Consider the following 16,028-nt stretch of genomic DNA (forward strand, 5'->3'; position numbering starts at 1 on the left):
CTATGTAGAGGGGAGAAATCAATAGGTTAGAAAAAAAAATAGGAGTTGCTTTTAAACAAAATGCAAATCAGAGATAAGCCACGTATCTAATAATTTAATCTTTCCCATTTCCTTTTTATATAACTGAAGAAAAAAGTACCTTGTAGTGCGTATTTCTAGCAAGATGAATTCTTCCAGAAAAGATCCAGAAAAAGAAAAAGTCTAGTTCTATGGAGTAATTACCTAGCATTCTTTTCCATTTTTGCTTAAAGAAGGTGAAAAACACCAATAGGTCTGCTCATGCAAAAGAAAAAAAAAATTTTATAAAATGTCAAATATGCATTCGTTAACAGCTTTTACAGAAAAAAATATTTAACTTTAGGAATGAGAATTTAACCTGGTAGACATTAAGCTTTTGTCTCTTCTCCACTAAGAAAATCAGAATAATTAAGAATGATAATAGGTGCTTGCTGACTGGTTCTTAGTGTAAGGATACTGTTTATGACAATTTTGTTTTTATTGATGATGATTCTATAACATGATCACATTTATTGTTACTAACACTGACATGTCATCCTGAGAATGCTAAGCAAAGCAAATGGCTGCATCTTTGAACATATAGCAGAAACCAAATACTTTTGTGTGCAACTTGATCTTCATGCCCTAAGATGTAGCTGAGTGCCCTGTCTTTTCCACATAGAATAAAATGTTAACCCTGTTTGGTTCCTAGATAGCGATTCTGGTGCATTTTTCTGCAATGTGATATACTTTTGTTAGAGTACACAGAGGGACTTTAGAAAAAACTATAAATGGTGAATTACTTTCTTAATTTCTAAAAATTCTTAACCTCCAATTCTTCAATCACTTTATTTTCTGAAGAATTTTTTAAAATTTTATTGAAGTAAATCATTTTGAACAGTTGTTCTTTTAATGGTGTTTTCTTAGTTATTCCCTTGAGCTCTCTGCTCTCTTTTAAAAATAGCATGTATGTATGTATGTATGTGTATATGTATTTATTTTTATCATGTTAACTTTAAAAAAAAAATCTCTCTTCTCTCTTCCCATAACTGCCATCATTTTTACAAGAAAAAAGTCAATTTTAAATGGTTTATTCCCATTCTTCTCTTGTCAGTTATCCTTCCAAGTCCTGTGACCTTGGCTGATGGTTGACTTGAATGATGGGAATGTGCTGGTAGCATGGCACCTGGTTGTGTTCAACACAGAAAGGAATTCCAAAAGCATTAAGGATAGAAACAAAACAAGGAGTTTAGATATATATGACAATAGAGAAAATGAACAAGTACTAACTGAAAAAAGGAAAAAAAAAACCCATTTTCTTAAGAATGTTAAATGCCGTTTCTCGAATATCTCCAAACCAGAGAGGATAGGCATACAGCTATAATGCAATAGCTGATGACAACAAGTAAATATATACCTTTTAAAAAAGACTTTATTTATTTATTTATGCAGAGAGAGTGATCACAAGTAGGCAGAGAGGCAGGCAGAGAGTGTGGAGGAAGCAGGCTCCCCGCTGAGCAAAGAGCCTGATGCGGGGATCAATCCCAAGACCCTGAGATCATGACCTGAGCCAAAGGCAGAGGCTTAACCCACTGAGCCACTCAGGTGCCCCTATATACATTTTATTACCAAAACAGTGAATTGTTGAAAAATGAAAATTGAGGGGTGCCTGGGTGGCTCAGTGGGTTAAAGCCTCTGCCTTCAGCTCAGGTCATGATCCCAGGGTCCTGGGATTGAGCCCCGCATCGGGCTCTCTGCTTAGCGGGGAGCCTGCTTCCTCCTCTCTCTCTGCCTGCCTCTCTGCCTACTTGTCTGTCAAATAAGTAAATAAAATCTTTAAAAAAAAAAAAAAAGAAAAGTGAAACAGCACTAAGATGTGATTATTTTGCCTATCATATTGGGGGAAAAAGAAGATACTACACAATACTGGCAAGAATATGGAGAAAGTAGTGTTGATTTCCTGCAATAGGGAGGGCTAATTGGTTCAAGTTTTTGTGGCCAATTTGAAAATACATGTTTAAGTTCAAATATTGCATAACCTTTGGCTCAGCAATTTTGTGTTGATAAATGTACCATGCATGCACTAACACAAGTTTATAAAAATTTATGTACAAAAGTATTTTCTGAGGGAATGTTGAGCTTTAGTTCTAGAATCAGACAGATGTGAGTTGTAATCACTGCTTCATCACTTTCGAAGTATATGAGCTTGGGCAAGTTACATACCATGTTTAGGTGTTTAGATATCACTATACTTTGATAATTAAATGAAATTGTGTCATAAAGTGTGTAACAAAGTATTTGGCATCTTGTAAATACTTTATTACTCTTTGTAGTGAAGATAATATTGTTATAAATATTATGCAGTGTGGTTTAGTATAGCAAAAATCTGAAAACAACCCTATTATTCAACTACGATATCAGTTAAATAAGGTTCATTGACTAGACTACAACACAGTCATTAAAAAGAGTAAGATCAATCTACATGGAAGTAGAGGCAAGAAATACTTTGAAAAAAACCAAGTTTTAGTATTAATGGTATTACTCTACGTGTATGAAAAGACAGAGTAATATATTTTTACTAGTATATATAAACAGAGAGGGAGGAAAAGAATATTAACCAACATATTAATAGTAGTTATCTCTGGGATGTAGAATAATGAGCCACTTTTATTTTTTCTCTATTTTTTGAACTATTTTATGTTTTTTAAAATCATTCTTTATGTATCCAGAAGTCAAAAGATTTTTATCACAAAAAATTAATCCTATTTTTCTGGCATTATCTATCTATACATATGTATGCTGGTTCCAGACCAGAACATATAATCTAGCCATATCTATCTCCATAAAGATAGATTACATATTCTGGTCTATAACCTTAATGCCACAGAAATAGGATATATGCACACACACATAAAGTATCAGTGGTAACTAAGTATCATGTAGCCTGATTTTACTTGAAAATGAGAGGGAACTACAGAAATTCATTTTTAACCCTTTTTATGGAATCAGTACTTTAAAAAGACACCCTAGAAATGGAAGGAAAATTAGTATTTATCCAAGTCCAGCATCTCACCAGGAGCACAAGTCAGGGAAAGCCAACTCCACCAACTTTATCTGATTTGGGGATAATAAACATATTAACTCCCAAAGTAAAATATTGCTGTTAGAATTTTATTTCCTAAATTGACTAAAATGTGCTTTTTCATAAAATTTCTGCCATCATTTCTATTTTTGCTTCATAAAGTGAATGAGGCTCTTTATAAACTCTTTAGATGACCGCTTTTTAAATAATTTGGGGTTGGATACATACAATTTTTTCATTTAAAATTTTCCCAATTCTTAGTATTTTTCTGTATATCAGAGGATTTCTGGGCTTGTTATCCTCTTCTCATAGCTCATACTTATATCTGAAGGTCCTTAGAGATGCTTATTCTCTTTTATAGCCTGACTCATGCCATTCCAAAAAGAATAATCAACTGAATGATCCCATTGTTTATTAGTATTAATAATATCAGGCTAGATGTTCTCTAACTACAAATATCAAGGCAGACAAAAGTTTCTTACTATGTTCTAGTTTCAAACCTATTCTATTATTTTGGAATTTGTATTTTTATGAAATAATTCACAAATTATTTTCACAGTCTTTATATCCTTTATAACTTTTACAATTTTTAAGGTAATCTGGCTCCAAATATTTGCCCTTATGTGGGAAGCTAATTTCAGTAAGATTAATGTCAGGGAATAAAATAGCAACACATTGAAAGAGTCAAGACCAGACCACATTCCTTTCATTTTAACTTAATTTAGCATCATTATGAAGAGTAAATTAAGGATCCATTAGGATGGACTGGAATTTTTAAAAAATTATAAACATTCACATCCACATATGCGTGTGCATGCACATACACACACACACACACACACACACACACACACACACAAACATTGAAACGTATTTTGGAGCAAGAGGGGATATTAGTGTAGTGATAACTTGCAGTGTTATGACCAGAACATTAGCCTGTATTGGAATCCCAAGTACTCTTAATAGTCAAGTCCAGAATATTGTTGCGAGGTTCCAGTAATGGAGCATATAGTGTCCAAATCCAACTTGACATTTGAAATTCTATTTCACTACTGTGAAAGTTCTATTTTTTTAAAAAGCTTAGAGGAATCAAATTACAGTTGAGATGGGTTATCAACCTTGCTTTCTTTTATAAAGGTGCACTGGGAGTAGGTATGTGAAATATCAAAACATTTAATTGAATGAAAATAAATTTATCTTGGTATATTCTCAAAAGTTCTCTTCGATTTTGCACAATTTTGTCTGCCTAAGTGCTCAAGTTCATCCCTTCTCTAATTTATATTAAAAATATGACAGGGACGCCTGAGTGGCTTAGTGGTTTAAAGTCTCTGCCTTCGGTTCAGGTCATGATCCCAGGGTCCTGGGATTGAGCCCCGCATCGTGCTCTCTGCTTAGCAAGGAGTCTGCTTCCCCCCCGCCAACCCTGCCGCCTGCCTTTCTGCCTACTTGTGATCTCTGTCTGTCAAATAATAAATAAAAAATCTTAAAAAAAATGACAGAGAAGTTTAAAGTTTTGGTGCTTGCTATTGCTTAATTATCAAGCCTAGATGATTAGTCAAATCAAATGTTTAGACTTAAAAGGCAACAGGCAGTATTGAGATAATGAATTAAAATAGGTTGTTTCATTAGCATAGTATATGGTTTGTAAGTAAGCAATAAAGACTTGATGAATATATTATTAAACCAGTCTCTAGATAATAGACTTCAAAATCTAATCTAACATATGAGTTTATTTATTCAGTTCATTATCTGTGTGTTTGTATGTGTGTGTGTACCTGTGTGTGTCTTACAGCTGTTATTTCAAGAAATCAAGAAGGGCCAGGAGAAATGGGAAAAGCTGTGCTGATTCCTAAAGATGACCAGGAGAAGATGAAAGAACTGTTTAAAATCAATCAGTTTAATCTTATGGCCAGTGACTTGATCGCCCTTAACAGAAGTCTACCGGATGTGAGATTAGAAGGGTGAGTTTACATGTGTTCTATAATCTTATATATTGCTAATCTCTATATTTCACAATATCTCAGAACTTCTGGATCTCTATGGTTCTGAATACCTATGCCATAGTGGGGATGTACTGTGCAACATATGATAAGAAATACGAACTATTTTCTTCCCTGGCAGAGCAAAATAGTATGCTTGCAAAGACACCACAGGATATGCAAGCCTAACAAGTTTCTCTTCATGAGATGTTTTTTGTTTTGCTTTGCTTTATCTTCCTAAATACAGAATAAACATGCTATTTGATAGGTTATATGCTTGCCTGCCTAGAAATCTCTTACACTTTGTATTGAAAAACTATATGCTTTACTTCCAGTGTAAAAATGGCCTATTGCCTGTATGATTCTTTGACCCTTTAAACATTATTTATTAAGGATTCCAGCAATTTATGGTACTATTTATAATTAGAATGCTCAGCTATCAGCCATGGAAGAAATATTCACTGGGAAATAGTAATACTGCATGCAAGATGATGTTGAAAAATTCAGCTTGTTTATGATTAACTGTAAGCTATGCTCTAGATAGTTGAACATATTTTAAATGGGTGTAATAAAAATCAGAATACTTAGTGGCAGAATTGTCATCCTAGTAATATAGTTCTTACAAAGCAGACTCTTGGCGCTTAGAAAAGATATATCCTGAGACTTTAGAAAATTTCTAAGTTTACAGATATGCTGCAGACCCCACTTCCATGGAAATAGAAGTTGTTCTTTTAGACATGTAATGACTTTTTCCATATAGAATAAAATCACAGTTAATGCAAATAATGACTGCCACCTATAATGGTTATGTTATATTAGCAGCTTAGTGATGTTAACATCATATTAAATAAATCTGATTTTTTCCTTTCTAAATTACTACAAATGAGACCAAAACAGAGTAACCAATTCTTGTTGAATTGGTGGGACTGGATTGTCAGGTTTATTTGATAGCTAAGTAACTGGGCTTGTATACCTTTCTATGCTTTTGAAATGTCTCTCTCAAAAAAAAACCCAAAAAAATCCCAAAACCAACCACAAATAACTACATATTATGGACATCTCTGGTCTCTAGTAAATGACTAAAACATTGAATATTACATTTGTGCATTCCAAAGACCTATATCATTTTATACGTAGTTTTATCCATGTTTTTATGTTTGTATATAGACACATTTAAGGTATACAATAAGCATATTCTGTGAAAGAATTTTGAACACTTTAGATGCTGTTTCTACCATTATAATAATGCATTTCTTACTTTGTTTTATATATCATATTGTGATAAAATGGATAAATGTGATGCCTATTCAGGAAAAACATAAACACTATTTCAAATTTTTAAGAACTCTTCACTTTCAACTATAAGAACATAAATTGTATATGAGATCTGGGATAATTAAGGTGACAGCTGTTTTAGTACAGAACCATCACTTTAAAAAAAGAATGAAAATCTTCACCGAGCATTGTTTAAAATATTTGTGGCCAATGCATTTCTTCTTTTAAGAATCACTTAGTAAATTAAGTACTTGAGTAATTAAGCCTTAAAATATAGAACAATTCAGCATTTTAATATGGAAATTTCAAATGGATTACTATAAAAATTACACAAAATGCAATACTTACTGTGTTTTTATTTATTTATTTTCCATAATGACTGCACCAGTTTACATTCCCACCAGCAGTATATGAAAGTCTTTTCTCTACATTTTTACCAACACTGATTTCTTGTCTTTTTGATATTAACCATTCTGACAGTTGTGAGTTGATATGTCATTGAGATTTTGATTTCCATTGCTTGATATTTTAGTGATAATGAGTATATTTTCATGTGCCTATTGGCCACCTGTATATCGTCTTTGTGCCCATTTTTTAATTGGATTGTAATTATTGTTACTGAGTTGTATCATTTTTTTGCATATTTTGGATATTAACCCCAATCATATATGTGATTTCTTCAGATATCTTCTTCCTTTTGGTAGGTGGCCCTTTCATTTTGTTTCTGGTTTTCTTTGCAGTTCAGGGAGTTTTTAGTTTGATGCAGCCCCACTTGTTTATTTTTGCTTTTCTTGTTTTTAACTTTGGAATCAGATCCAAAAAGTCATCACCAAGATAGATGTCAAGAGCGGACTGTGTCTGTTTTCTTCTGGGAGTTTTATGGTTTCAAGTCTTAACATTCAAGTCTTTAAGCCATTTTGAGTTAATTTTTGAGTATGGTGTAAGATTGTGGTCTAATTTTATTCTGTTGCTTATGTCTGTCCAGTTTTTCTAATACCATTTATTAAGAGTCTGTCTTTTCCCCATTGTACATTCTTGCCTTCTTTTTCATAAATTAATTGATCATAGATGCATGGGTTTATTTGGGGGCTCTCTATTCTGTCCCATTGATCTATGGGTCTGTTTTTATGCCAATAGCATGCTGTTTGGTTACTGAAACTTTGTCATATACTTTGAAGTTAGGGACCATGATGCCTCCAGCTTATTTCTTCTTTCCAGATATTGCTTTGTCTATTTGGGATCTTTTGTGGTTCCATACATGTTTTGGGATTGTTTGTTCTATTTCTGTGAAAAAATCCTTTGCAATTTTGAATAGAAATTGCATTAAATCTGTAGATTGCTTTGAGCAATATGGGCATTTTAACAATACTTATTCTTCTCATCCATGAGCATTCAATATCTTTCTATTTATTTGTGTCTTCAATTTTTGTATCATTATCACAGTTTTCAGTATATAGGTCTTTCACCTCCTTAAATTAAATTTATTAAATTTATTCCTAAGTATTTTATTCTTTTTGATATAGTTGTAAATGGGATTGTTTTCTTAATTTCTCTTCCCGATAGTTTGTTGTTAGTGTATAAAAACACAGCAGATATTTGTGTATTGATTCTGTATCATGCAACTTTACTGAATTAGCTAGTGAATTAGCTAGCTTATTAGTTCTAACAGTTTTTTGATTAGTTTTAACAGACTCTTTTTGATAGAGTCTTGGGGGTTTTTGTGTATAAAATTTTATCATTTACAAATAGTGACAGTTTTACTTCTTTTTGTCCAATTTGAATGCCTTTCATTTCTTCCTCCTCTTCTTTTCCTCTTCCTCTTCCTCCTTCTCTTCCTGCAATCCTTCTCCTCCTCCTTCCCCTTCTTTCCAAATTGTTCTGGTAAGTACATCTAGTGCTATGTTGAATAAAAGTGGTAAGAGTGGGAATCCTCGGCATTTTCCTGATAATGGAGTAACAGCTTTTCACCAATGAGTATGATGTTAGCTGTCGGCTTGTCATATATGAGCTTTAGTATGTTGAACTATATTTTATCTTTACACATTTTGTAGACCATTTTTATTTTAAATAGATGTTGAACTTTGTCAGATGCTTTTTCTGCATCTATTGAGATGATTATGTGATTTTTATCCCTTATTTTATTAATGTGGAGTATCACATTGATTGATTTGCAGATGTTGAATCATTCTTTCATCCCAGAAATAAATCCCACTTAATCATTATGCAAGGTCCTTTTTTTAAAAATTAATTAATTAATTTATTTATTTTCAGCGTAACAGTATTCGTTGTTTTTTCACCACACCCAGTGCTCCATGCAGTAGGTGCCCTTCCTATTACCCACCACCTTGTTCCTCAGCCTCCCATACCCTGCCCCTTCAAAACCCTCTGGTTGTTTTTCAGAGTCCATAGTCTCTCATGGTTCATCTCCCCTTCCAGTTTCCCTCAACTCCCTCTCCTCTCCATCTCCCCATGTCCTCCATGTTCTTTGTTATGCTCCACAAATAAGTGAGACCATATGATACTTGACTCTCTCTGCTTGACTTATTTCGCTCAGCATAATCTCTTCCAGTCCCGTCCATGTTGCTACAAAAGTTGGGTATTCATCCTTTCTGATGGAGGCATAATACTCCATTGTGTATATGGACCACATCTTCCTTATCCATTCATCCGTTGAAGGGCATCTTGGTTCTTTCCACAGTTTGGCGACCGTGGCCATTGCTGCAATAAACATTGGGGTAGAGATGGCTCGTCTTTTCACTACATCTGTATCTTTGGGGTAAATACCCAGCAGTGCAATTGCAGGGTCATGGGGAAGCTCTATTTTTAATTTCTTGAGGAATCTCCACACTGTTCTCCAAAGTGGCTGCACCAACTTGCATTCCCACCAACAGTGTAAGAGGGTTCCCCTTTCTCCACATCCTCTCCAACACACGTTGTTTCCTGTCTTGCTAATTTTGGCCATCCTAATTGGTGTCAGGTGGTATCTCAATGTGGTTTTAATTTGAATCTCCCTGATGGCTAGTGATGATGAACATTTTTTCATGTGTCTGATAGCCATTTGTATGTCTTCATTGGAGAAGTGTTTGTTCATATCTTCTGCCCATTTTTTGATATGATTATCTGTTTTGTGTGTGTTGAGTTTGAGGAGTTCTTTATAGATCCGGATATCAACCTTTTGTCTGTACTGTCATTTGCAAATATCTTCTCCCATTCTGTGGGTTGCCTTTTTGTTTTGTTGACTGTTTCCTTTGCTGTGCAGAAGCTTTTGATCTTGATGAAGTCCCAAAAGTTCATTTTTGCTTTTGTTTCCTTTGCCAGCAAGGTCCTTTTAATATTGAATTGGGTTTGCAAATATCTGTTGAAGATTAGATTTTGCATTTATGCACATCAGGGGTGTTGGCCTATAATTTTCTTTTTTGTGGTCTTGTCTGGCTTTGGTATTAGGGTAATTATGACCTTGTAAAATGAATTTGTCTAAGTATTCATTCCTCTTCAATTTTTGGGGAAGAGTTTGAGAAAGATGTGTATTAAATTTTTGAAGTTTTGATAGAATTTACCAGTGAAGCCATCTGGTCCTGGACTTTTGTTTGTTGGGAAGTTTTTGACTATTAATTTAATCTCCTTACTAGTAATTGGTCCATTCAGATTTTCTCTTTCTTCATGATTCAGGAAGGTTGTATGTTTCAGGAATTTATCCATCTTTTCAGGTTGTCTAATTTGGTGGTGTATAATTGTTCATAGCAGTCTCTTTTGATCCTTTGTATTCTCTAGTACCAGTTGTAATTTCTGGTCTTTCATTTCCGATTTATTTGTTTGGGTCCTCTCTGTCTCTCTGTCTCTCTCTTTTTCCCCTTGATGAGTCTAGTGAAAGGTTTATCAATATTGTTTACCTTTTACCAGCTCTTTCACTGATATTTTCTATTACATTTTATTCTTTATTTCATTCATTTCTGCTCTGATTTTTATTTTGTCTGTCTTTCTTCTTCCCTTTCTAGTTCTGTTAAGTGTACAACCAGATTGGGATTTTTCATTTATTGACGTAGTATCACTCTGAGCTTCCTTCTTAGAACTGCTTTTGCTCCATCCCATAGATTTTGGTGTGTTCTCTTTTCATTTACATTCTCAAGAGTTTTTTGTTTTTTGGTTTGCTTGCTTGTTTTAGTTCCCTATTGATTTCTTCATTGACACATTAGTTGTTCAGTACCATGTTGTTTAATCTCCACATATATATTTTTTTAAATTTTCTAGTCATGATCTTGTAATTGATTTCCACTTTCATACCATTGTGGTTGGAAAAGATGCTTGATAGGATTTCAGTCTTCTTAAATATGTTTAGACTCATTCTGTGGTTTAACATATGGTCTATCCTGGAGAGTGTTCCATATGCATCTGAGAAGAATATGTATTTTGCTGTCTTGGGTGGAATGTTCATATTTTAGAGTCCATTTGGTCTAATGTGTTGTTTAAGGCTGATGTTTCCTTATTGATTTTCTGTCTGGACAGTCTATCCACTGATGTAAGTGAGGTTTTAAAAACCCTACTCTTACCGTACCGCTGTTCTGCTGTTAATTTCACTCTTTAGGTCTGTTAATAAATGCTATGGACATATTGGGTGTATAGGTATTTATAGGTCACATCTTCTTGCTGGATTGATCCTTTACCATTATGTAATGCCTTCTTTGTCTTTTATTATAGTCTTTGTTTTAAAATCTAATTTATCTGATAAAAGTATAGCTACTGTAACTTCCTTTTGGTTTGCATTTGCATGATTGCAGGATTTTTCCATACCTCCACTTTCAGTCAGTGCATGTTCTACTAAGTGAGTTTCTTGTAGGCAACATTTGGATGGGTGTTATTTGTTTGTTTGTTTTAATCCACTCAGCCAGTCTTTGTTTATCCCATTGGAGAATTTAGTCCACTTATATGTAAAGTAATTATAGATAGCTATGTACTATTTGCCATTTTGTTAATTGTTTTCTGACTCTTATAGTTTTGTACTTATTCTTTATTTTTTCTTCTTTTTCTCTCTTCCTTGGTGGTTTGAAGACTGTCTTTAATGTTATGCTTTAATTCTTTTATCATTACCTTTTGTGTATCTTCTTACAGGTTTTTGCTTGGTGGTTACCATAATGCTTACATATAGTGGCCTACATATTCAACAGTGTATTTTAAGTTGATAACAAGTTAAGTCTGAATACATTCTAAAACTCTACATTTTCACTCTACCACCCCCCCTGCACTTTATATTTTCATGTCACATTTTGAATCTTTTTATTTTGTGTATGCCTTAACAAATTATAGGCACTTATACTACTTTTGTCTTTTAACCTTCACACTAGCTATGTAAGTTTAATCTGTTACCTTTCTTAAATATTTGCCTTTACCATTGAGATTTTCACTTTCATATGTTTCTTGTTACTAATTAGTATTCTTTCTTTTCAGCTTAAGGTAGTCCCTTTAACATTTCTTATAAGGCTCATTTAGTGGTGTGAATTCCCTTAGCTTTTGCTTGTTGGAAAACTCTTTATCTTTCCTTCAGTTCTGCATGATATTATTGCTGGGTAGAGTATTTGTGGCTGGAAGTTTTTTCCCTTCAGCTCTTTAGGTATACCATGTCTCTCTTCTGACCTGCAAAGTTACTTGCAATAAATCTGCTTATAGTTTTATGGGGGTTCTCTTATACATATCAAGTCCTTTTTCTCTTGTGGCATTTAAGATTCTTTATACTTAACTGTTGACATTTTAATTATAATGTGACTTGGTTTTGATTTCTTTCAGTTCATTTTTTTTTTAGACTCATTGGCTTCCTGGCCCTGGATATCTGTTTTCTTCCCCAAGCTAGAGCAGTTTTCAGCTATTACTTCTTCAAATAAGTTTCCTGCCCCTTTCTCACTTTATTCTCCTGGGACCCCTAACATGAAAATGTTGTTTTATTTGATGTTGACTCCGTAAGCTATCTTTACTTTTTTTTAATTATTATTTTTTTTCATTTTGCTACTGTGCTTTAGTGAGTTCCACTGCCCCTTTTCCAGATCACTAATCCTTTTTCTGCTTCATCTAGTCTATTGTTGAAAACTCTTATGTACTTTTTAGTTCAGTTGTCTCTTTCTTCAGCTCTGTGACTTCTGTTTGGTACTTTATAATATTTCTCTCTCTTTGTCATCCATTCTTCTCCTGAGTCAGTGAGCATCCTTATTCCATTACATCGAACTATTTATCAGATAAATTACTTATTTTCCTTTCATTAAGGTTTTTTTTTCCCAGAGTCTTGTTCTTTCATCTGGAGCATATTTGTTTTTTCAGTTTCCTTGATTCTTTGTGTTTGTCCACATGTATTAGGAGAAACACTTACTCCTCTCAGTCTTGAAGGAGGGGCTTTATGTAGAAGATGACACTTATCTTTCAACCTTGTCCTAGCTCTCGGCTGTCTCTGAAACCTTTGCAGTTGTCTAAACAGCCTGATTTACTTTTGATCCATCCCTATTTTTGAGGTTGAATCAAGACCTGTCATTGTTTCAGAGGGAGGAGTCTTAGCCCCCAGTGTCAGGCTGATTGGAAATCAGACCCTCACACAAAAGCTTTTAAAGTATGCTAACATACACAGTCCTGCAGGACTACAGTTGTAAACCCAGCTGGCCTCCAGAAGAAGTTTTTGGAGTATCTCCTTAGCAACAATTGCAAAAGTCAAAGCTCTAATGACTACATAAACTCCTTTCTGGGAGGTACTGGCTGGCTGTAGCATAGCCACAGGAGAGCACAAAGATGGCATCCACAGCCTATGCCCCTAAAAGCAACTCTGTGTCCTCTCCTTCTCCTTCTCCTTCTCCTTCTCCTTCTCCTTCTCCTTCTCCTTCTCCTTCTCCTCCTCCTCCTCCTCCTCCTCCTCCTCCTCCTTCTTCTTCTTCTTCTTCTTCTTCTTCTTCTTCTTCTTCTTCTTCTTCTTCTTCTAAGATTTTATTTATTTATTTGACAGAGTGAGAGAGAGAACGAAAGCAGAGGGAGAGAGAGAACCAGGCTCCCTGCTGAGCAAGGAACCGATGCTATGGGAGGCTCTATCCCAGGCCCTTAGATCATGACCTGAGAAGAAGGCAGATGCTTAACTGACTGAGCCACCCAGGCACCCCCAGGTGTTTCAGCCTTCTGTCTGTGCTGAACCTTGGGGTTGTAACCCTGCCAAAAACTTTCACTCCAATTGTTTGTACTGTGGGGCCCCAAAATACAAACCTCCCATGCCACTATAGTTGAACGCTCAAGAGGTATCCCATGTATGAACTCTACACACACCCACCAGCTTTAATGGGGCAATGGGGCATGGGATCAGGTATTTCCACTTGTTTTAGTGGTCCTGTGGGGTAGTATAGGACCTGGGCCTGCCTGCCAGCTTTAGTGTAGTAGAGCACTCAGGTGGGATGCAACTGCCGGCATTAGCAAATCCATGGGAGAGTACAGGGTTGGGGCACACTCACTGGCACTAGGAAGAGTGTGAAAAATGTCAGCCACCATCACTGGCTCTACCAAGTAGAATGAGAGCCCCAAAATCTTGTTCACCAATGTCTCTGTCTCGCAAGTCACATGAGGCCCCTTCCCCTCCAGCAGACACTTTAAGATTAACAACTGAATCTCTTCCACACACGGTATAGTGATTTTCACTTTGCTGCTTTTGTGCTGGGTCTTGGGGTGCATGAGGCTTCATGCAATCCCTTTAGGAGAGATTCTCATCTTCCTACATCCCTCTGGGCTTGCGGAACACAAGTTCTGTTGGTTTTCAAAGCCAGCTCTTCTGGGGCCTTTTCTCTTCAGTGTAGGTTTCAAGGGTTGGGAGTCCTGATGTGGAGCAGGAGCCTCTTGCTCCTCAGGGAAAAACTGTGTTTGTAAGACGTGATTGTGATCAGATTGTAAGTTGATGCGTTGTTGGGTGGGGGTTTTGGTGAGACCAAGTGTCTTCCTCCCCCACCCCCCCATCCTAATGTGACCCCATTATCCTTTGTTGTGGAGGATCTGATCAGCCAGTTTTCAGGTTTTTTTCAGAGAATTGTTCTATATGTAGCTGCAAATTTGGTGTGTCTGTGGGAGGAATTAAGTTGAGGATTTTTCTATATCACCATCTTGAACCACCTCCTGTTTACTGTGATGATTACTGCTCGAATTTTGAGATTTTAAAAATGCCCTGTGAGACGCCTGGGTGGCTCAGTTGGTTAAGCAGCTGCCTTCGGCTCAGGTCATGATCCCAGCATCCTGGGATCGAGTCCCACATCGGGCTCCTTGCTCAGCAGGGCGCCTGCTTCTCCCTCTGACTCTGCTTGCCACTCTGTCTGCCTGTGCTTGCTTGCTCTCTCTCTCTCTCTGACAAATAAATAAATAAAATCTTTAAAAAAAAATGCCCTGTGAAATAATATTAATGAAATGAACATTTTCTGTTTTATTTTTATGTACCACCATAGTGTGTACTATCAGTAAGAAAACATAAAACCATCCAAACTTTCTATGCAAATCATAAAATGTATGTGAGTTTTACTGGAGATATTTGCAAGTCATGTTGAATGACTCAGTTCTGTGACTGTCTGGGAATATCTAATGTTGAAAAACACATTATGAATCATATATCCAAACTGTTATTTAAAAGAAGTAGAAATCTGCCAATACTCATTTGATGTAGAAAACTTTCTTTCAATTTTGGTGTTAGTTACTATTCAATTTTTGGATAGTTATGTCTTAAAACGATATGAACACATTAAGTTAGTCTCAGTGATGACTGATAAATTACATAAAGGTGTACAAAATTGGTATTGGAAAATAGTTTTAAAAAGAGCTCTATTTATTTTAGTGGAAAACAGAGTTGATATTTACTTACAAAGTGTCTGAATGACACAGTCAATTCATTCGAGTATCTCAGCATATTTTACTAGAATATAGCCTTAAACTGGCTTGACTGAATTCAGAAAAATTATCCTATTAGTTTAGTGTTGTGTTTGGCCTTAATATCCATCTATAAATATTTGAAGATATGTTCAGAGCAAAAAACTTTATATCCCGTGTTTTCACAGAGAAGAGAGTAGATAAGAATATTTTTTTCCTTGAGGTGATTGTGATGAGACATCAGGACAAGTTAGGGTTAAGTTCTGGAATATCCATTCCTAGTGAATTTGAATTTTGAATAGTGAATAGTAAATATTGAATAGTGAATAGTGAATATTGTTTGAATGTTTACATTAATTAATTAACTTACTTGTACTTAATTTATTGACATGTGTAATACATTTGTATATACTCTTTATTTATTTATTTGAGCAAATAAAATAATAGTATTACAAATAGTCATGGCAATAGGCTATTTTAAGTGCAGTTAAGACTGAAGATCTTACTAAATTTTTTACTTTCTTTAAGTCCCTCCATTTCTAGGATTCTTGTTATAGTGTGCATATACATATAAATAAAATTACTGATGGTCTTACCACCCCTCTCTCTCCTTTGCCCGTAAACTTCCTAACTTAAAAAACAAAAGTGAAATGTCATAAAATTCTGATTCAGAACTTTGAGGAAAATGAATATTAGCTTAATGTGTTAAGGATCAGCATTAGGGATTTGTTACCATGTTTCTCAATAATTATGGTTCTAAGATTTTGTAAATTTATGTAGTTTGTATATAAGAACAGGCCCTAAATATTACTATTTTCAGAAAACAAGCAAATAGATGT

The 16,028-nt window shown here is 35.0% G+C and overlaps 1 protein-coding gene across 2 annotated transcripts in view; it reads left to right on the forward strand.

Moving 5' to 3' along the window:
- Nucleotides 1-16,028, forward strand: part of GALNT13 (polypeptide N-acetylgalactosaminyltransferase 13) — a 554,323-nt gene that overhangs the window by 234,061 nt on the left and 304,234 nt on the right. For both annotated transcript variants that reach the window (XM_046019643.1, XM_046019644.1), the window contains exon 4: nt 4,872-5,040. In XM_046019643.1, the coding sequence (XP_045875599.1) occupies nt 4,872-5,040 (169 nt within the window). The remainder of the gene's footprint in view (nt 1-4,871; nt 5,041-16,028) is intronic.

The sequence above is a fragment of the Meles meles genome, chromosome 9 (assembly GCF_922984935.1).
Source record: "Meles meles chromosome 9, mMelMel3.1 paternal haplotype, whole genome shotgun sequence".
NCBI lineage: Eukaryota > Metazoa > Chordata > Mammalia > Carnivora > Mustelidae > Meles > Meles meles.